General features: G+C 40.8%; 1 protein-coding gene across 9 annotated transcripts in view; it reads left to right on the top strand.

Moving 5' to 3' along the window:
• The first annotated feature begins 10,509 nt into the window (after nt 1-10,509).
• The window catches only part of MYBPC1 (myosin binding protein C1), a 72,330-nt gene continuing 59,556 nt past the window's right edge, over nt 10,510-23,283 (top strand). For all 9 annotated transcript variants that reach the window (XM_063395678.1, XM_063395685.1, XM_063395682.1 and 6 more), the window contains exon 1: nt 10,510-10,627. In XM_063395678.1, coding sequence (XP_063251748.1) covers nt 10,603-10,627 — 25 coding nt within the window. In that variant the 5' untranslated portion in view covers nt 10,510-10,602. The remainder of the gene's footprint in view (nt 10,628-23,283) is intronic.

Here is a 23,283-nt window from a genome sequence, read left to right on the forward strand (position 1 = left end):
ATGGTGACTTTCTAAGCCATTATATAAACTGCTCAGTTCCTGAGGATACCATGTCTACTCCAGTTGTTGGTGTCATCATCTTTAAGTGATGAGGAAGCCAGAGACAGACTTCTCTCAGTTAAATTATTTTCATTATCGCTGGCAAATTGAAATGGAGATTTCACCCATTTTCCTCAGTTCTTTAGGTATGAGCCCTACAGCAGAGACTGGATTGTTCAGGGTGACAATGATAGAGGGCAGGATTAGAAATTCTGCTCTTCATATTCTCTGTTAAGCAGTAAAAGCTCTCTTGGCATACCTGCTTATTTTCAGTACATTCCAGTGTTGAGCACTGTCCAGCTGAACTGGCCAAAATGCCCATAGAAGTGGTTCATGAGGAAGACTCATGAGACAGAAACATTGCAACAGTCTGGGGCTCTGGCTGGTTCCTTTTGGGTGGGGAAAGGGCTGGACTGCCACTGCCTGCCTGAGAAGTTTGTACAAAAAACACCAATTTTCAACTGTATAAATGACCAGTTTACTGCTGACATATTTCAATCCACAGATTTTTTTTTTTTAATTTAACTCTTGAAAGAAATAAGTTTGTCATGCTTGTTAAGGTGCCAGTACATAGCACACGGTCTTCCTGCTTATACAGTTCATGTTCAGGGAAAAAATCCTGTGGAAGAAATCCCAGAAGAGTAATTTAGCTGGTAATAAGAAAGCAGTGATGGCATAGTGCACAAATGCTGTTCAACCCTGTTTGGGTTTCTCATGTGTTTGTATTGTTATGGTTCCAGACTGCTAATACCCTAAGCCTCAGGCTCTAACTTGAGCAGGAAGGATTTATTTCTGGAAGAAGAATTTTTCCCATAGAAGAGTGCCTGCAATACCAACTTTTTTTTAATCAAGCATACAAATTAAATTTAAAAGTTGCCCCAAAACATCACTGTGTCTTTGAGAAAGGAATAGTCAGACCCCAGACTGTAAAGTCTGTACACTGAGATGCACTGCACTGCCAACGGTGTGTGCAGGAGGTGGAGGAGGAGGAGCAGGGATGGAGCTGAGTAGCTCATGTCTGCACAGATGGAAGACTTTGGCTCACACACAATTCCTGGGGTGCACAGCCACAGCCAGGGTGAAACCCCAAACTGGGCTGAGCTGCTGTGGCTGCTCAAGCACTAGGGTTTGGTACACATGAGGCAGCTGAGAGGAGCCTGTGGAAGAGGGGGAGTGTGCACGAGAGGACTTAATCTTGGGTATCCATTATATTGTTGCAGTTATGAGCCTATAAATGTCTCATAATCATTAATCCTTGTGAAAGATGCATTGAGAAGGGCTCTCTGGGTGTCTGCACTGGAGCACTGACATATGGGCTGGTCACTTTAAGGGGTACCACTATCAAATTCCAAAAAATGAGCTACCTTATCCTAAAATTGTCTTCTGCATTGCCCTGTAAACCTCATTTGATAAGTGGTGGTGCCTCAAGATTGGTGCCTAGTGCCACCAGGGGTGCCTGCAATTCCTAAGCCATCTGAAAGAGATGGATTTGGCAGTGATGGCCCAAACACTCCTCAGGGGCAGTGGAAGGCTGTGATGGATAGCAGGGGCAATCTCAGGCTGTGTGAGATTTTTAAGCAACTGAACTGAGACCCCTGACCAGAACTCCACTGGATCCATGGCTGGGAAAGATGAGTTCAGATGCAGAAGCTGGCACTGCACTCAGTAAAACTCAAGCACAAGGGATCTCACCCCAAAGGCAAGTGGCTGTTCTGAGTGTCATATGTGCAGCCCAGGGCAAAAGTGAAATATATCCCCCTGGGATTTCTCTTCCAGGTTTTAAAGAGCCAGGAAGCAGCATATACCTCAGACTGGGAGTCAAGGACAAAGATCAAAAATCACATCTCTGGGCTCCTGCCTTTGATCCAGTACCTCACATGGATCTTCAAATACCATTACTTATCTATGTTCATTCCTTTATATGTAAAATATTCTTTCTAGACTATTTTAACTGGGCTGTTTAGCCTACTTTCACCAGGCTGTTTGTGAAGCTTAGTTAATGCAGTAGGTCCTTGCTAACTGATTCTTAACAGTCTTTTTTTAATTTTCAGTCTTACCAATGCATGTAACTTTATGAGTTGCAACCTTTCTTTAAAATCAGCTGGCTGATGTTCAAAACCTTTGACTCAGAATCTTTCATAGTTGGGGTTTTCCCAAGGAAATCCCCCTCATCACTTATTTAAAAGACATCACTAATATGCAGCTCAGTGCTGACTCAGAGTGAGTAGAGGTTGCAGAGACTTTGGAAACACTGGTGTAGAGTGGCACTGTGTCCATGTTAAAGCCAAAAGGTGTTCATGAATGCAGCTAGGGTGTTGCCACACATTCCTGTCATTCAGCCATTTAGATTAAGTGTGTCACATAAAAGATGATATTTGTTAGTGCAGGAGGGGGGAATGTCATTCTTGTCATCACATAATGTACTTAGGAAGAAGGTAAACCACCAGCATCTGTCAAGCTCCAGGGGAACTACAAAGTTCTGAGGGCTGGCCAGGCTCACAGAGCAAATGACAGAAACTGAATAAACCTTGGCTTTTAGTGAGAAGGTGAAGGGCTTGTCCAAGGTGGAGATTCATGGTGATTGTTGCAGGTTTGCTTCCAGTCCTGCCTTTTCAATCAAGTTCCTGCAGGCCATGCTCACTCTCCTCTGTGAATCAATAGGACCCCCCAGTGGTTCACCGAAGTTTGAAAGGAATTTGACTTTCTTCATCCAATACAAAGGAAAAAAAAGCTTTGGGTAAATAAAGAAAACTTCTCCATGAAACAGATGGTTTTGGAATTAAGAGACCAGTATACAATAATTCACACATATCTCTATTATCTTCCAGAATAGGAAGTGGATGTTTGTAAACTGTGGATCTTGGACACAACAAGGATATAATTTCCTGTTAAACTTAACACTATGTGTGTGTAGGTTGCAGCTAGGAGAGATAGTCCCACTCTCCTGCCGTGAGCTCCCTTTTCCTCACGTCTGGTGATCACAGGGCTGGCACAGGGCATTGCTTCAGCCTGCTCAGCCAGCAGAAATGAAGTACCTCCTGCTCCAAAAGAGCAGGATCCACTCAGACCAGTGAGCAGAACTGATTCATCCTGCAAAGCTCCAGCACAAGGAAGGGCAGAAGGCCTCCTGCCTGAAAAAGGAGGAAGAGAGAAGGGAAGGGAGAATGTCCTGACTGCAGCAGTCCACAGCAGCACTGGGTGATGTGTATCAGGAAACTGTACCATGAGTACGTCAGACAAATTAGCCAAGTGCATGATACTGTTCTAACTATACTGCACTTATGCTAAGAAAAAGTGTTTTAATAGATACAAGGTAACACCAGCCCCAGCACTTGGCACCTTCTATTCCATCTGGTCATGTGCAGCAATATCTTTCACGCAGTGTAGATAGTAACAATATATCATAGCAGCAGCTAAGATAAGGTCCTGCTGTGCAAACTGGAATGATGCACACTTCACAGGTTCCCAAAGGAAGCAAAACAGGTGTGACGACAACTGGGGGCTAAAAGAATGGGATATCAACCCAAATCTACCAAGACAGAACTAAGGTATGTCCCAGTTAAGGAAGCTGGGCAGGATGATGTGCATGAACTCCTCTAGACACCTGGGAATTTAATGTATTTCTGTTAAGTACTTTCATAGGATTATTATAATGCAAGAGTTACCTGAGATGGTGCTAATCTGAATAACCACTTTCACAATATTTCCAGGCTATCAAATAGGTAATGTCAAAGTTTTCAGCACCTTCATAGTGGGATCTGAACATTTTTCTTTGAATGTTAATGAACTTTGACACTTGGGTTAATATCATGCATTCTGAGTAGTTTAAATATATATATATACCTCTATTAATTGTAAAACTTGTAAGTATAAAAGATTTAAATTTCTAAAGGAAAAAAAATTAATTAATAAAACAAAGTTTTTTTAGTATCAATATATTTCTAATACTTTCATTTGGAGGCCCTGTGCAAACATTTCCATACATGGAGGGTGCGAATCTTTGAGTACAACAGGTACTTGCAGAATTTTGGAACTGGAACACGTTAAAAGTAACCAGTAAGGAAACAGACCTGGAAAAAAGAATTTGGGAAAAATCTGTGCTATTGCTCAGCTAGTTATGGATTTCAGAACTTTTTAGGGCTAAATTTACAACCACAATAATACAACAATACAATAATACAACCACATTTTTGAAAATTATCAGACTGCTAATAAGACAGATCAAGTGAACTGAAAATAATTTAATTCACCAGCTTCAGTGGTGAAATGCTATATGTAGATCAGAAAACAAAACAAACGAAAATGCAATTCTGAGAGAGGAGCCAAGATCAGAGGTCTTGGTTTTCAATGGTGAAGGGATGTTTACCTCATCCCAGGCCTCATTGGCCAGTGCTGGGTCAAACCATGTGCTCTTTGTAAGCTGCTGAGGTAACTTCACATACTTAATGAAGAGGTCAAACCAGGGCCAAAGAAACCTCTGCTTGATATCCTGCATCAGACATTCCCAATCAGATAGATTCCAAAAATTGGAGTATGTAAACCGGGCATGGGTTTTGCTTACCTAGGTATAGCTCAGGTGAGGAGCTGCTCCCAGTTTTACCTGTGGAAGTAAGAACAAAAAACTGGGCTATAAAGTCTCTCTCCTCTCCTGGCTGCATGGTCATCTTTCAACTAAAAACAGAGTAAAATAAGGTCTGCAAGAAGTGGCAAAGTTCCCAGCGCTTTTCCTTTTTTATCAACCCTCATCCTAACTTTTTCTGACTGATCCAGCCAAGCAGTTGACAGAAAGAAGCTTTTCTCCTTCCTCCTGCTGCTGTCCTGCCTGCTGCCCTGACCTAGGGACCAGCTCTTGACTTTGGTGCCGAGTGCCTCAGAGCACTGGAATTTACTGTCAGAAAGGAAACACTCCGACTGCTACAGGACACCACGGGGCATGTGTTGCTTACACAGTAATGTCACCCTCTGGGTCATTGTAAGGCAGAAGGTAAAGCTGACAAGTGGTGTTTATCTGTCAACGACATCTTGTACATGCCTTGAAGTGTCTCCAAGCCGACTGCCTTGGAAAAAAAAATCCAGTGTAGGCTTTAGAGTTTAATCTTCCCTCGTCTTGCTAGATAGAGTAAGGCCCCATTTGTGGATGCTACATCAATATAGAAAGTATTTCTTAACAAAGGTCATGTCTCATTTACATGGAAGAAAAGTAGAGTGCAGGACAGGGTAGGAGAGTTTTTTTCCTGGCAAGTCTACAGTGCAAGGCTGTGATTAAATTGAGCTGGCCAGGTAAATCCAGGTGTCTTTCATCAACACCAGGAAGTTCAGCTAAGATACCAGACAAAAAGGAATGCCTTCACAAATTAGATTGGGTCTTATAAGATAACAGATATTCTAAGACACAACATTCTTCTCCTGCAAAAATAGAAGTTCTGCATTTTTTGGTTGAACACTTTTCGCTTTCCCCTTGCCAGCATGGTACAAATTGAAATAATGGATTTGTTACTTTTATTGGTGGAAAAGAAGAAGAATTATCAGCAGATATCAAATAATACTGATAGCAATAATTTCACCAAAATCTATAATGTCCTACCTGATGATTTCAAAGATCCCATGTGGCAAAGGCAGAATTGGAGCAGACAATGTCATCACTATGATGCAATTCTGCTGCAGACAGGGAGCATAAAGGAAACTTTCCATCCTGACCATCCTTTTGCCTCGTAGGAGGGGATTTGGGACTGGGATGGGGCTTGGACACTGTCAAACCTCATTCCAGTGTCCCCCCGGATAAATGTGTTCATGTGTTCCTCATGATGAGAGGGTAAGCTCACCTGCTACTGGTTTTCATCCTTCATCCTTCATTCTTGGACTCTGTAAATAACTGCCTCCCAAAGGATCCAAAGCTCCAGATATTAAGGCTGATGAAGAATTGCTTCATATAAGGCCTAAAAATTCTGGATTCTTTATTAAGAACAAACCCAAGGTGCTGTTTATTTTTTAATGTAAGCACAAATATTAGTGGACTGGGAATCCTTTCATGTTCTCATTTACACTGATCATTTTGCCTGGCATTCTTATTTAAACAGATCAGCTTTTCTCAATATCAATTAAAGTCTTAAGTGGGAAAATTTTAAATAGAGAATTTCAAGTTGGAAGGGATCCATAAGGATCTCAAGGTCCACCTTCCTGCTCCTCACAGAAATACCTAGAACTAAATCATATGAATACCACTTGGTTAAATACTTGGGTTGAAGATTTGTCTCTGAGGTCTTCTGGGAGTGCTCTGATCCTTTGGCTCGGTGACAAGATGAAGATTTTTCTCTGGCAACAAGCAGACAGGCAGCTAATAGAATAGAGACTGAAGTAAGTGAGAGAGTTCAGTCCTTGAAATAGCAGCAAATATGAAGCTATTGATGCAGATCCAGCAGCTGCAACTGCAAATACAGCTCTGGATGTTTGACCAAGGGAATTTATTAAAAGCAGACAGGAGAGAACGATTTAATTATCTGATGTTCTGATTAGCAGCCATTTGGAAACTGCACAAGGAGCTGAAGAAAGTTAAAATAGGATAGTCATGCTTTGGAAAGAGACCACAGAAGATTAATTGAGGCAGGCAGGGAAGGGAAAGGCTCAGAGAGTTTCACATGTTTGGCCTCTGAGGTGGTGGAGGAGGAAGGGTTATGGTGGTACACAAAAGCCACACTGTGCTGAGGATAAATTTTGTTGAGGAGACATTCACTTTGTGGGATGGGTAAAACACAAGGGCACAAGATAATGTGTGGAGGGAGAATAGCAAATTATGAGAAGGGGCATTTCCATCCAGAGACATGAGGCAGCCTGTGCAAACAGGGGTGCTTTAGCAGTAGCGTGAGTTAATGAAAGGATGGCTGGGGATGCCAGAGGCTTTAGATCTATCTGCTGAAGTATGGAAAGAAGGCGGTGGGCTAGAAACAAGGTGGAGCTCAGCTCTTTCCACCTCAGAATATCTGTGAAGGCTTGGGTCAGTCACTTGGTAAATAGGATTGTGGCTGAGTCCAGGGGTGGCTCATGGCCCTTGCACTTACTCAGAAACCACGTCTTCAGCACAGGATGGTTGTGATTTCCTTTAGGGTCCATGTCTGCAGCAGAATTGCATCATAGTGATGACGTTGTCTGCTCCAATTCTGCCTTTGCCACATGGGATCTTTGAAATCATAGGTAGGACATTATAGATTCTGGTGAAATTATGGTGTTTCCTCTTCTGGTTCAGCTCCTTCACCAGATGAATTCTCACCAAATCTGGTGAGTGGTTGCCATACATAGGGAAGCAGAGCAGGATGGCAAGAAATAATGGGAAAAAAATTTAAACTTCATGAAATGAATAGAGAAATGCATTTAGTAACAGACAACATACAAGTTGTATGGATGGATAATTGTAAGCATGTTTAGACATCTCTGTGATCAAAAAAACATAAGCTTAGAAATGACCATCAGACATTTCTTTTTGTTCAGTATTTTTCTTTCTCTTCTTTTTGGCAGTCTTAAAGCAACCTGGGCAATTGTTGGCCAAAATCAACTCATCTTTTCTATGCAGTGATAAGGCAAGTTTGATGACTATCATGCACTCTGGCAATGTGGAAAAGAAGCATAAGAATGGAAGTCCCAGTAGCATCAAAGTACTACCTGTTGCAGCACAAGCAATAGTTGTGACAGTATTTGTGCAAGGAGCAAAATAAACTGAAATGATTAGGCTGACTTAGATCAGAATGTGAAATACCTGTAGGTGCTTGAGGCAAGGACTCAGCTGGGAATTAGACTGAAACAAATAAAATATGGATTATTTTCTTAGGAAATAAGCTACTTTTCCTGTCACTGCTAGTGCTAAGGTGCACTGAGATATCACAGTCTAAATCTACCCCAGTAGCACCTTCTGTAATACCTCTAAAGATTACATTACAGGAAACTTGCAACACAGGAATGTTTTATCAAAGTAAATGAGAACACGACATGCAATGAATTATGTAAGTATAATGTAAGGGTAGGAAAGAATGAAAGGACAAGCAAATTTTCAGATGGCTGCTGTTCTACAGTTTCAATTTACTTCACGCACCTGAAGAGCCTTTTGCGTGCACTCACAGCTGGCCCTTACAAAAAAAGAGACCTGTAGAATCACAGTTCTTTCTATTGACTACAAAGGCAAATATAGTGCTTCACTCTTTTTTCTACTCATAACCAATCTTCCTCCCTTCCTCCCAACCAGAGGTTATGGAGCCAATTTAGTTTTTCTGTCTCTGCCTATACCTATGAATAAAGCAGGGCTAGGGTGTGATTTCAAGTGTTGTCTTATGATTATTGCCCTGGTTAGATGTTCCCTGGTACCATTTTGGACCAGCCAGCATTCTCCCACCTACACCTAACCACAACTTAGGCACATCCAATAACCATTCCCTGTATAGAGTTTGACTGCAGTCTCACAATTTAAGGACAGAGAGGAAGTTTTGCTGTGCAGATGAGAACACACTTTTACTTCATCCAGCAAATATGGTCTCAGAACTGATTTGTTTAGTAGCGTAAAGGTAGACCATGAATAAGATTCCATCTTCCTGAATATCCTTCTTCCTCTTGCTGTAAAGGAAGCTCTTTAAGGCTGTAAGCACAAGCACCTGCCACCAATCCTTTCTCACTGCGAGATTGTGGAGGTCCTCTCTAACCCACCAGTACTAGAGTGCGACCACAGTTTAATCCTGTTTGTATTAACAGGAATCTCCAGAGGCATAGTTCTCAGCACCTCTTGGCACATGATGGGTGGAATGCAAAGCAAAATATCTTTGCATCTTACAAAGGGCCATTCAGAAAACACCAGGCTGGGGAGCATCAGCCGCTGCTCCTCATCCCCCTCTGGTTGCAGCCATCACAGGGGTCAGTGCCTGGATGCAGGCAGAAGAAAGGGGAACAATAAAAAGTGATTTCAGCCATGCCATTAGGTCTGCTCATACAGTGCTTTCCTACTGCCACCCCTCTCGCGCAGACGGACAAAACCTCCAGTTACCTTTCCAGGGCAGTGCTCTTTCCTTTCCAAGAGCAGGAATTATTTCAGTGATACAAGCAGCTTTACCTTGATAATGAGGTGAAATAAAGGAGGAAGATAGCTTTAATATTCCTTGTTTAAGTTTTTGTAGGCAGAAGTCTTGCCTATGTCTGTATTTGACAGGCATATGAATCAGTCAAATGATAAGCACCACAATGAGCAGAGCAGAAAAAACCAGATGATAGTCTTTAAAAAAAGAAACAAAATGCCCACCCTTTATAAGATGTGTATAAAAAGGCCAAAAAGCCAGGAGGAAAAAAAAACAGATTGCAGAGGAACCAGGCACACGACTGCTATTACATCTCCAAATCCTATTCAAAGATGTAAGACAGATTTTCCATAACATTTGGATGCATTCATTCACTGAGCAGTCTTTCTAGTAACTTAGTTTTTATTGATACCTGATTAATGGTACGAACGTGTGTTTCAATAGCATGAAACCTTTGAGGACCACTTCATCTATTGTGCTAATTACTACACTTCTGCATCAAAATCATAAAAGAGCATAAGAAAGTAAATCCTAGTACCCTCTGATTCACTTGACCTGCCTTTCTCTTGCCTACATGTTCGTAGTTTGAGTGGGAGTCTAAGAGCAGGGCAACCCAGTGTCTTAGTTTAGTGGTTCTGTGTGTGTGCTACAGATAGGATTTCCATTCCTCCTGTCTGGTTTCCTGGCTTGGCAAAGGCAGGCATTGTTGGATCTCCTGGATGAGTGGAGAAGAGAATATCTCAAGTCTCAGTGGCGAGGTCTCCAGTTAATGAATTACTCATGCTGAAAGGAGCATTATAGTCTCTACCAATGCCAAAATGAGAGTGGCTACAGGGAAAGGACCCAAGAAAGTGTATCATATGTAAACAGAAGAGGAATATAGAGTATCTTCATTGCTGAAAGCAGGAGCACAACAATACTTGTCACTAATATTGAGAAACACTCTGTTTCTCACTCTGTCTTTGCACACCATATTCTCTTAGAGGAAAATAATGAGGTTACACTACAGTCATGCTGCCTGTGCCTACTTGTCACTTTTATGTTGTGGGAAGAGGCATAAATGTGTACAGGCATTTCCTACAAGTTTTGCAGGCAGGAGGGGCTCTTTAATAGCATGGCAGTCACTTTTTCAGCCTCAGTCTGCGTGTGCATACGTGTCTGCATGTTACAGAGAGGGACACAGAGAGCAAGCTGTGCAGCTGAATTTAGAAAGTTATAGATGTTCTCATCAGCTCCATGCAATGCAGCAGAGATTCCTTCCAAAAGCCAAGGGAGCAGAGGCTGCAGACAACAGATGTGAAGGGTTTCCCATAACTGTCAATTTTCAAAGTGTTTGCATTGAAAAGAGAGGAGGTGCTATTTTGATTGATATTTCAGCAGCAGTATATAAAGCAGAGGAATTCTTCTTACCCTCTGCTTGTCACACTGATCTCACACACTCTCCGCTGGACTTGGGGCTACTTCTGGCTACATCTGAAAGGCTGAAACTGTCTGGGAATAAAGAATCCTTGTAACAATGCCGGAACCCACCAAGAAAGATGGTAAGCATGATGGAACATTACCTGAGCCTTTCTTAATTACAGGAATTATGAGCACGCACACACACCAGACACCTTTTAGACCACCTTGCAGGCATCAGCCACAAATGGTGTTAAGAACAATATCCACTTAACAACACTAAATCATTAGAGATCACCGGTCTTTTTAGACTAAGAAGTGGCTTTCAGGCAGGGCTACAGCACAAACTGTTTTAGACAATAAACTATGACTATTGAGAAGTTACTTGATTGGGTAAATGCTGTATTCGTTTTTAAAAGACTACAGGATTTCTGTAGTGCAATTTGTGGTTTCTCTCTTCTAAGCTATCTAAACTCTGGAAAAGAGGGGAAAAGCATTTCTTATGTTTTAAAGAGTCAGGACATTTATAAAGAGTTGGGACATTTTTTCATGCAGTTTTCTAATAGTTATTGAATGGGAAGGATGTGCTTATGAAACAGTTTTATAGTTCTGATGAAAATATATTCTATACATCTAAATGCATAAGTGACGAATGTAGTAAGTTATTCTGTATGGCTCAAACTGGAATAATTTATTTTGCCACATTACAGAAATTAATATTTTATGTTTCAGAAGGATAGTTACACTTGGTAATATTGGCTCTTTCTGTGGTGCTATTAAGTTCATAGCAAAGAAACTGAGTATGTTGTTTGCTACTGAGACACAGAATTGTCCATTGGAGGCTGAGGAAAAAGGCAAAAAATATTCAGGGTCCATTATTTAATAATTTTTTGAAAGCTAATATTTGTTTTTCTACCATTTTGAAAATTTAAGATAAGTAAGCTTCTTCTATTTACATTATTTCTGTAGCTCGTCTTGTACTTTTCTTTCAAATCTTTATGTTTTGGTAAGAACTTTTGGTGGTTGTTTTTTCACTTTGACTATATAAAGAGCTTCTGCAAAGCCATAATATGCAGTCTGTATGTGTTTTTCAAATATTGGTGAATCAAACCTATACACACAGCTTCCCTAATGTATTCCCAAGTGCAAAACTGAATTTAATCTTTACGGTATGGAAAGTATAGAAGTAATTAATTAGCGTTTATTTCCCATCAGTCTTGAAATATCTTCTAGGCTGATGTGTATAGCTTGAATAGGTACATTTGATTTAATTATGACTTATCCGTAGCATTGGCTTTTAGAAAGTTTACAAACATTTTACAAGGCTTTTTTGAAATATTTTGTGGTTTTGTAGAAGGCAAGAGCAGAGCAACTGTCAGGAGTGTTACTCATTTTCAGCACCTTCTTCGGCTGGGGACACATGAAAACTAAACTTTTTGCACGGCTGAGTCTTAAGCAAGCAGTGTTGACAGACCAACGTGATCACTTTACTTACTGGCCCTCCTCAGTGCTCGAGGACAATGATGGATGAAGTATCCTTCTGAAAATAGTTACACCAAGTGCATGTATTAATACAAGAGCCTAATCCTCCATATCAAACCTAGAGCCAAGCCCCTTCTAGAGTGTCTTATTTGTAATTCAAATTATTTACACATGTATTAGGTGTCCTTTTTATTTGATCTGTTATTTGACTGGGTATTATACACTTTAATCAGAACGCATTCTGTGGCCGTCAAATCAAAAAAAACCCAACCCTAAAATATTTATGCGCTTTCAAAAGATATGTGCTTTGAAGAAAATTAGTTTGGAGGCTCATGTTTCTTATTCTGTTTAAAATTAGATTGTTTCAAAGATGTTCTTACAATGCAGTGATTAGCAGTGCAGCTCCATGTTTTTGTTACAAAATAAGTTTAGAAGCTCTGAACAACATTATATTGACAGTGGAACACAAGTGATTTTTGATGATTCAGTATTTATGACCTAAAAATAATTGAAACATCCTGCCTTAATAGAGTTCACAAGAAGTAGTGAGCTCTGGAGAAGTGATACAATTAGGTTGCACACTGGTTGTACCTTATTACATCCAGTTTATTTGCAGCCAGGAGGTCAGGGGAGTGACAGGTTTTTGATATTGTGCTTCAGGGATTACCTGCTTCCTAAAGATTTTTTTTGTTGAAAAGAACTCCCCTGAGCTGTTGACAGTACTTTTAAGAGTGAGCACCTACTGCATTAGTGGCAGGAGGATTTGGTACCAATAATAGTACAACACTGCTATTCATACAAGCTCTACTCATATCAGCTCCGCCAGTAAGAATTCAAAACCTCACATGGTCACCAAGTGCCTGTTCTCATGGTAATGTCCAAGGCATCAAGGGTTGAAGAAAACTAATCAATGAAGGTGAACCTTGGACTGACTAATTATGGAAATTACCACTGGAAGGACTTCTGAGAAACCCTTGGTGAGCTTGTTGAAGGACTACAATGGAAAAAGAGGGGAGGAAAAGAAGCTTAAGGTTTCCGCATCACACAGACACCTAAGCATGGTTCTTCTGACACTGCCAACAGAAGCAACCTACTTGAATTATCCCATACTCCTCGTTTGCATGGGTCCTGCAAATTAAAAACAGCACACACAAGCAAATAGCTGAGAAATCAGAAACTGGCTAACACTTGAATGTTTAGAAACACTTAGATTTGTGTGTCTTTATCACTGCAGTCCCTGAAGTACATAGCTTAATTTTTCAGAGACAGTGCTGTAATAAGCTTGCAGGCTTTTTTTCAGGCCAAATGGTCTTTGAGCTATTTTAAGATTATTAGATTAACAAAGTGAGAAAATTCCTGACTTGGTGACAGTGTAGCCTCACAAAGCACTCTTAACAAATAGGATAACCAAATTAAACACACTACTCAGCTTAGAGAAGGTTGCCGGAGAGCTTCAGCCTGATGGAATTTGTCACTGTAGAAACAGGCTTCCATGACTAATTATTTAAGGCTTTTATGGCACTCCTAAAAAGTTGAGTCCTGTTCATAAGATCAGCTGTAGCTTCTTTGTAGTAGATGATCAGTTTTGTCTTAGCTGGCTCAAAATATATGTGCAAGTTGAAATTTACATCAACGGGTTAACTGATCCCAGTGGATGACTGGGGTGTGACTGAGTTGCCAAAGACCTTAACCAGTGCATTTAAATTTAACAGCCTTTAGCTTTCCTGGTGACTAATAAAATACACCCCCCCCCATATAATTACTTCCTGCAATTTATTGCAATCACTCAGTCAATCTTTCCTCTCCCCCCTTTCCTTTAACCAATACTCATAATAAGAGCTGCTCATTAATTAGGTGCCCTCTTAAGCTGTCACAGGCTGTGGCATTTGGACACGGTTTTGTAAAAGTGCCAAGTCTCTCAAGAGCAACCTTTTCAAACTATTTGTGGGCATCATCCCACAGGGACAGGTGCACGTCTGTCCCCAGTAGGCAGCTCTGTAAATTTGCCTTATTTATTCTCCCCAATCTAGGAAATAACTCGTGGCCATGAGTTAAGCGACCATTCCAAATTTTGAGCCAAAGCATTTATCGACTGTCTGCCAACTTCATTTTCTAAGTGTTTGCAAGCTCTGCTTGAATGATGCTGCCTGGAGCATCCACATTTTGGCAAAGAATCAAAATTAAAATCAGTGTGTCTACTTGAGACAGAGCTTCAGTAAAATTTTATTCAAACTACAAATAGCATAGATGTAAAAGTTGTGAAGAAAACTGCTTGCATGTACTGTCTGTTAGAAGAAAAAGCTGTAAAACATGAAGCAATTTGTGGAAGGAGGCAAACAGACACAAATACCAGTGCAGATTGCTTTGGAGATATGGTAGCACTGCTCTCCATGAAGACACCAGTGGAAACAGCCTTTACTTCTATTTGCTTTTAAAAATAATTAGTTTTGTTTCATTGTGAGATTTTCTTTTTTATCATTATATTTGCATTATATTTACAATATTCTAAATAATACAACTATCTGGTGTATCAAGAAAACAGTCACTCTCAAACAAGTCACTTAGTCATATAAATCATATAAGTAGACATATAGAGCAGCATTCCAGTGGGAAAATAATCTAAGCCTGAAGGTTGGTTAAGAGGTAATTAAAGTCAGATTTCTTTTAATAACATATTTTCAAGGTTAGACAATTTTTCATAGGTGAAAAAGAAGCTGAATGGGAATTCTGCTTCACTATACAGATTTGGCTTGTGTCAAAATTAAAAATGCTGATGGAAAGCTTTCCTGAAAATTCAAGATCCCAGCATGTGAATATTTTTCAACGTTGTTTGATCTTTCCAGGCAGAGGACTGGACCTGTATAACCATTTTATATGGCACCACAGTGGGTCGTGCAGCTGCTCTCTCCTTGCTGCACAGTGATGCAAAAGAAATGCATACAGACATCCATCTTCTGCCATCATCATTGCCCCTCTGTAGCACTGACTGTAGAATGCATTCCCATTGTTTTAAAGTTCCTTCATTCTCAGTCTCAGTGCCAAAGCACGCTCAAAGTCAGGCCCATACGTATTGTTTGCAAAGCTCCGTATTCAAATCGCAGGTAAATGAGTTTTGGTGGATGATGAAAGAGTGAAACCCTAACCTCTTATCTTATTTTCCCTCTCAATTCTTTAGAAAGTTTCTCTTCATCACCTCTAGCCAATAAATTTTAAGCCCTCCACAAATGGAAAGACAACGTGCTCCTCACTGCTGTAACCAGACCCGTGAGGGTGGGCTGCGCCCCACGGAGCAGCTCCTCCTGCACAGTCTGCTGGGGACTGAGTTGTTCTTAGATTGCCTTTGCCCTCCCATTGCTAACTTCCAAGTGTGGCTCCCACACTTCCTTCTGAGATACCAGAGCATCTCAGATTTATTCTCTGACCTTCCGCCTCCATCATTGTTAAGTTTCTGCCAACCTTGCCAATCAAAATAATTTGAAAATTCACCATGATTTATCTTTGGGCTATTATGTGTTGGTTTATTATGGTGTAAATTGAAGGCACTAAACTAACTTTTTTCATTATACAATACATTGACTTTATCTTAATACTGCTGAAGGAGGAAAATGCAAGATGGATCTGGCTTACTTGCTGTCATTCTTACTTGAGTTGAAAATCTTGTCGACCTCATGTGAAAAACACTGCATCTGTGCACAAGAATAAAATATTTAATATTGTCACACTAAAATGAAAAGCTCATGGAGTTTAGGAGGAAAGCAGGGAACAGCTTTTCAGTGGATAAGAAAGCGCTTTGTACTTGGCAAAACTGAATTTAGCAAACGCTGTCTTTGTGCCTCGCTATACTGCACCTGTTGGGAAGATAAATAAAGGCCTACCCAGTTCTTTCCCTTCATATGTCCTAAATATATCACTTTAAGAGGGCTCTAATAAAACCAGCCATGCTAGAGTGCTCCTCTGTTCCATGAAAAACTGAATGAGTTTTTTCATATTAATTTCAGGGGGCTACCAAACAAGGTTGTTACATAACCAAACAATAGCAGAGAGATCTGGGGGGACCTCAGTGGTGAAAACTGACGTGTCTAACACGTCAACACTCCTTGGAAAATAATTCATGGAATGTATTTTATGTTTCATCAGGGGACATCCAGAGTGTTCTTTAAAGGGGAAGAGCAAATCAAGTTTGAAAATAAATTACCTGGGGATATTTCCCTTGAGATAGGAGTGAATACTAGACTCATCATGCATGGGAATGTGGTGATTCCAGTAAATTAGAGGTCCTAATTTAATAATTGCTCTAGATTAAAAAAGGAAAAAAAAAGAGGTTGTTCTTATTCAGACACTAACATGACTTTGTCCTGAATGTAAAAATCTGTAAAATGAAGGAAAAGACAAGCAGATAGAATCATTAACTTCATTTGTAGTTAGAGTTTTCTCAGTCCCACTGCAAGCAGTTTTACCTCCTGAGTCTGAGGAACTGTGTGACAGAGAAACAGCCCCTTCTTGTCCCACCCAGCCCACTCTCTCTGCTCTCAGCCAGAAATGAAGTGCTATTTCTGAAGACTTCAAACAAAGGTTTCTCTTTTTCACTGCTGTTAGAGAATCAATATTTGAAGCCATTTTTCCATCATTTCATTGTCATTCACTTTATGACACTTTAGGAGGTTTTGGTTTTTCCTTTGAGGAGTTGCCGGTGTTTTAAGCATAATGGACGAGAGGAGTTGCCTGAGGTGAATGTCCATGTTAGTCCATTGAAAATGTTGGTAACTTTGCAACCCTACAAAGATCCTGACGGTCTTTACACTGTCACAGAAGATCTCTGGGTTAGGAACCAGATACCAACTGGACGTATGTGCCAGTGAACTCGGTGTTCCTGCTCCCAGCGGAGTCAGCCGCTCATTAAAGTCAGAGCTGCCCAGTCTGGTGCTCCTCAGCTGACCAGCCAGCAGTTGCCTAAACATAGGTGTCCTACTGCCACATAAGATGCCCTGAGATATACAGAATACCCATCTTGGGCTGGCAGATATGACTCAGGACCTGCAGGAGGCCTGCAGCACCATGGAATAGCAGCTAGAAAATAGATGGCCACCCTACAGGATCTGAGTGTCCTTGATCATCTGTGTGCACGAAAACTGAGCCATAAACAGCTATTTTACAGTGACTAAAAATCTAATTCCATTGATTATATTGGCAGCTTAGACTCCCAGCTCACATCATGGACACATTCACGTGCCTCCCTTTCTCTGAGCACCATAAAGATAAGAATGCAGGGCTACTCTACAGTTCGTTCAATTGCTGTTTAAGGATTTTCTGCAGTGGGTAGTTTTGTAAGAAGACAAGGAGAGAGTTACATTCCATTATTATTTGCATGTGATAGATGCTCTTTCCCATAAATAAGGGAGTACTAGGCTCAGATTACCTTGACCAGAGAACTGTGCAGCCTTATGTAGTCTACAATATGCTTCGTGCATTGATAAAGATAAAATCATACCAATGAAAAAAGCTCCACTGTCATTCTTTTGTTATTTTTGAGAATCTGATGCTTTTGATTTATTTTTATAAGAAAACATCAATATATTTTATTTCATGGCTGAGTGTTTTAATCAACCCAGAATCAAATTTTTGTTTTCCTTTAATGAGAGGAAACAGAAATTTGCATTCCTATTCAAATCAATAGTAGTTCATCTTCATCCTTTTTATATAAGCTTACTCTCTCTTCCTCCAGCAGCTTCATGCTGTTAGATGAATGATTGTTTAGACGAATGATTGCTTACATCAGTGATATTGGTACCTATGGGCAATAAAGCACTTTTTATGTTAAATAATACATTGTTTCTGAACATTCTACAAAGTGTTCAACAAAACACAGATAGATTTAGGAAACTCCAAGAATTCCCTTTCTGGAATTTACTCTAATTTCTTTTGGTGTGGTCTTAGCTCATGTAGCTCACTAAACTAACAGATGTTCAGGCAATATGAAGCAGTTTAGAGAAGAGAGTGAATTAAAGTAAAAATCCAGTTCTGTGTCCAACAGGATGTAATGTCCCAGGAAGCCATTCTAGCAAGCATGATTTGGTGAAAGTTTCAGGTAATCTTCACCACTTCCTGGGATGCTGGGAGTGACAGGAAGTGACTCTGGATTCAAGAAGTCTGGTGATAAATCTCTGCTCAGAAACCTCTCAGACCCTAAAATATGCAGCCTAATCCAAAGGGAGTGGTTTCTCTCTGAATTTACTTATCTATTACCTGTGCCTGTGTTGCTATCAGCATCTCCACAGAGGAGTCAGTGGGACCTAGACTAAGGTGATAGGGGATGTCTTATACTCACATGGCTTAGAACAGCCCCTTCTGAAGACCAGCCACACCCACAACCCTCTCTGCTGGTTGGCTAAGTGTCTTTACGTGTATTTTCATTTCAAAGTGACAAAATAACCTGTGGTCTCTGCTGCAGTTAGCCATGGTGCCCTGCTCTCTCTTTGTGTTAGGTGGAGGTTAATTCAGGTCATTAGACCTCCTGGAGTAATGTTTGCTGAGCAGAAAGCCAAATATGGCAGTCTCAGAAAAGTTCAAAATTTTAAAAAATCCACCATCTTAAAAATTGCTTCATGGAGTGAAGTTTGCCACAGAATTAAGTTGTTTAAGGAAAGGCTGCCACAAATATGATAACTTGTAAGTCAGTCACTGCATGTGTATTTTCTGTCACAAGGTGGAAGCGTGGTTGGGTAACCAATTTCAGAGTTTAGAGCCCCTCCATGTGCCCTCTCCATGTTCCCCCCAAAAGTGTACACACTGTGCAGCAAGAAGGGAGTCCTGCTGTATCTTGCAGCAATGATCAAGACAGTCACTGCTCTCCCTTCCCTGGAGATTAGGAAATAGTTCTTACATAATTTGCTCTCCCTGGCCCTATTACTAATTGAAAATAGCGTGTGATCTACTTCCTAGGGCAGTTGTCCTTATATGTGGTGGCTCCAGCAAGTTATTTTGATCAGGTGATTATTACAAAAAGTTCTGTTCTAATTTAATTCTCTGTAGGATCAAATGGTGGTTTTAGGAAGCATCTGAAAGCATTTTTTAGTAGTGGCATGATGCTTCCTGAGACGGATCTGTATTAAAATACACTCATCATGTCTTTGCAGGCCCAGAATAACTTCCTAATTTTGGTCATATGTGCCAAGAGTAGGTTGCAGTCAACCACAGACAGAGATGAAGATTCCCTTTTCCTATAGATTTCTGGTTATAAATCCTGGCTCTGTGTATGTAGACATTAATTGCAGAGACATTTGCTCTGTGTACTGAACTGACAGGATGGAACATGACAGGGGGTGATTGAGCAAAAGCAACTCACACAACAGCACAATTACTTTTCTTCTCAAAGAGGAGTCGTGCTTTGCTCAGCCGGCCTGCAAATCTGGTCCAAAAGCCTATTCCACATTTTTCCTTCTCTCAAAGCCTTGAAGTTGTGACAAAATTAACTGAATACAACTGTAGTTAAAACTGAAAGAGGCTCAAATGAAAAGTTTATTGGCTCAGCTGGTGGGAGAGGTCTTACTCCTTGACACTCACCTACTCCAGTATGCTAGTGGGCTAGAAAGAGCAGTAAAAAAACTGCTGAACAGCTGTTGAATTCCAGCTTTCAGGTATTTTTATGTTTATTTTTATAGCTGTCTGCCACAATATCTTTCCTGTGGAAAAGAAATGCACCAATTATGGCCCCAGAACAGGTTCCCACAATTCTAGAAGGATAAAAGGCTTCCTCTAATCAGTCTGAACTGATTGAGTGTGTGTTGTAGGACCTTTCACTGTTTTCTGAACTGAAATGAAATATCTCAAACCATTTGCACCTCCTCGATGTACACAGCACTGCATTTCCATCCCTTTTAACAGTTTTCTCCATTTCCAGTGCCACTAAATCATTGTTCCTGTAAAAAACAATGAAAACACTTACTCCTGGTAGTGTGGAGAATATCTGTGGCTTGAGATATCTAGGAATAACCCCGTGGGAAATGCCATGCAGATGGAGTAATTTATAGACTAATAGCTTTTGGGTCTCATCCTGAGATATTCATGTAGATAGAGACATACATATATGCACTGTAGCACATTTGGTATTTGTGTTTTTTATAAAAACATAGTATCTAGGGCAAAAACCTTATTTTAGGCCCAAAGAAAAGTGTAATTCCAATGGAGACTGTGGCTGCCACTCCCCCACAGATGCAGACTTCAGTGAGGGCACAGAGGGTCAGATGCCTGGTGACATTTTTTCCATGGCATTCCCTCCAGCCTTACTAATCTTTCATCTAAGCTTTCCTTAGCCCTATTTTTAAAGGGGAAATCTGACCTCTGTCCTGTGCCCCTTTTTCTTTGCCCTTGTTATGCATTTCCATGTTTTGCAATGAAGTTTTCTGTCTTACCCAACAGCTTTTTAGCTGGAGATAAACCATATGTTGTCAGCTGTGAGTGTAATTCACAACAGCATCTTAAATGCATTTTGCTGTCAGGCTTTGTAAGAGCTTTCTCCCATACATATCACTTACTGATTCACTGATGCAAACACCCACAGCTTGTCTGCAAACATCCTGCTGTGTGCAAACACTCCTAAAAGGCAGAGCTAAGTGTTTAGGGTTTTTTTTAAGTGAAGGCATATAGTTCTCACAGTTATCTCTGTTGATGCAGGATGAGATTGAGAGGTAGAAAACATTAACAGGAGAAACACTGAGGGATGTTTTTAATTTTTTATGTGAGCACCCACAAAGGGACATACATGATTTCATGTAGGTCTTGCAAGTTTTCACCCACAGAAAGAGTATTTTCTTTCCACATGTGCAAAACACGTCTAAAAGGTTTCTCAGTACAATGCTGAATCCCTGGGATCTGAGCAACAATAAATACTTACAAACAAACAAGCTTATGAAAAGAGAGAGCTCCTTATGTCAGTACATAAAAATCCCAATAGAGAAGTAAGTTTCTGAGTTTTAGATCGATTTCTGACTCTTTTAGTGTTTTCTACCAGAAAGCAAACTGCAACTCTGATACAAAGCTTTCCAGTATTACCAGTTTGGGCTTTTTTTTTTTCCCTTAATTCTTCTCCAAACTTAATTACGAATCCATTTTGCTTAGCATGTACTGGGACATTGTAACTCACAGGAAATAGTAGCCACTGAATTTTGTAGTCCATAAGTTTGAGTTACCCTTAGCAAACTAAAAAGCACATGCTGCTACCCTCTTTTTCATCTTGAGTGAGGTGTTTTCCACAAGTGGGATGACTGAAAATTAGTATTGGGTAGAAAACTCAGTGGGGAAACAAATAATGGATTGTTAGTGATTAACTCCTTGGAACAATCCCTAATCACATAGGCGCCTGACAGCCCTGAGCCCGGGCTCCTGTTACAGTCCCACTCTGTAGGGCTCTGCCTCTCGAGAGAGGCTGAGGGCTGAAGTGCAGATGACAGGAGAGTGCTCTTATCTGAAGGAAGTCTGAGAAGACTCTTCCTTCTTGAAAAGATCACAGAGTATCAGATTATCTGTCACCCACTGGCAAGCAGAGTTTAGCAAATGTTTTTCTTGTTTGGGATTTGGATATAGTTGTGACAATGTTTAGACCCAGTTGTAGCATATATTACTCTGACAAAGAGCTGATAACAAGCTGATAGATTCAGTCCTTGGCAGATCCCAATATGTGAGTGTCTGGTTTGGCCCTGAACATCAAAGAAAAGTCTGTGATCAAAAATCATAGAATGGGAACACTAGCAGGATTTCATTTTAAATCACTGAAATGTTTCAGTCTGAATTTTAGTGAAAGTGAAACCCATCAGCATATCTCAAATATTCCCTTGTAATCGACTGAAATAAGATAAATTGCATGAATTCAGCCTTATGCTGATGTCATCATTTCCCCTAGGGGTCAATCTCCCTGTGTGGAATGATTTCCCACTGTCTGCACATAACCACATGGCTCTCAGGACTACTCCGAGCGCACTGAACAACAGGAGACAGCCATTTGTGGAACACACTACAATTATGCAGAGCATCAGGTCCATCATGTGATTTCCATAAAACAATACTGCAAATGATTTTCTTAATTCACATTGAAATATTTCAGGAGAGCTCAGCAAAAAAACTGTGTTGTGTTTTGAGTTGAGCAAGACTAAAGGCATTTTTCCAAACTGGTAAAATGTTTCCTGAGCTAGTTGGGAAATTATCTAGCAATCTGAAAGGAAGTTCGTTACTGGTTGAGTACTCATATCTTGAAATAAATGACCTTTCAACTTTATTGCTGACTTTTAGCCTATAATTAGAAGTGCAACTGCCATTGAAAGTGTATTGTTAAATATGAAGAGCAGACTACTTTCATTCCTGAGTGGCAGTTCTGTGGTTTACCAAGTTTTTTATCCAATAACCTTTATTACCTTTTGAAGCTTTCAGGAAGGATGTTAGCATTAGTCACTGTACCTCTATCTCTGGTATCACACTGTGGTGTCTTTTGCTTTCAATTTGCCCTTGAGAATGTCTTGAGATAAACAAAAATATTTGCTTCTAGAGAAAAATTATTAACAGATTATTGCAAGGAAGGATAGGAAACAGAGAAAAGGGCCTAGGTATTGTCATATTTTTGAAGTGGAATCAGCCAATTCTGATGAGTGGATTAATTGATTTTGGTACATACTTATCCAAGATGAATTAGGTTTGGGTTATTTAAAAGAAGAATTTCCCGTGGCTCTAGCAGGAGCGGAAAGAAGGAAATCCGAACAACTCCGAGCTCCTGCATTTTCTGTTCACCCAGTGCAGCTCCTGAGCATCGGAGCTAACCCTGGAACTAACTAGGAACTAACCAGGAGCTAATCCTGGAACTAACTAGGCACTAACCAGGAGCTAACCCTGGAACTAACCAGGAACTAACCAGGAGCTAACCCTGGAACTAACCAGGAACTAACCAGGAGCTAACCCTGCTGGCTGCGGCTGGGCTGTGCCCGCCCCTGCAGCTCTGCAGGGCTGCATGTCCCCCGGGAGCGGATCCCCGCTTTTCCCGAAGGCAGGAATCCGATCGCCCCCTGCGGGGCAGGAGCGGGGACAACGCCGAACCCAGCTACCGGGGGAACTTTTAGATCGAAAAAGGCCGAGATGGCACTGCCAGCTGGGCTGGAGTGCGGGGCGAGAGGCTCTGCAGAGCTCCCACCTCCAGCCCCTCCGGCAGTCCGTGCCGTCTCCTCAGACTAAGAAGAGCCAGGGCTTTCAGGTATGGCACTGCAGGAGTAAATCTGTGAGGATCACAAGTCCAGCCCACTGGTGTTCCAGGACTGCTTTTTTTTTTTTTTTTTTTTTT

The sequence above is a fragment of the Prinia subflava genome, chromosome 4 (assembly GCF_021018805.1).
Source record: "Prinia subflava isolate CZ2003 ecotype Zambia chromosome 4, Cam_Psub_1.2, whole genome shotgun sequence".
NCBI classification, from domain to species: domain Eukaryota; kingdom Metazoa; phylum Chordata; class Aves; order Passeriformes; family Cisticolidae; genus Prinia; species Prinia subflava.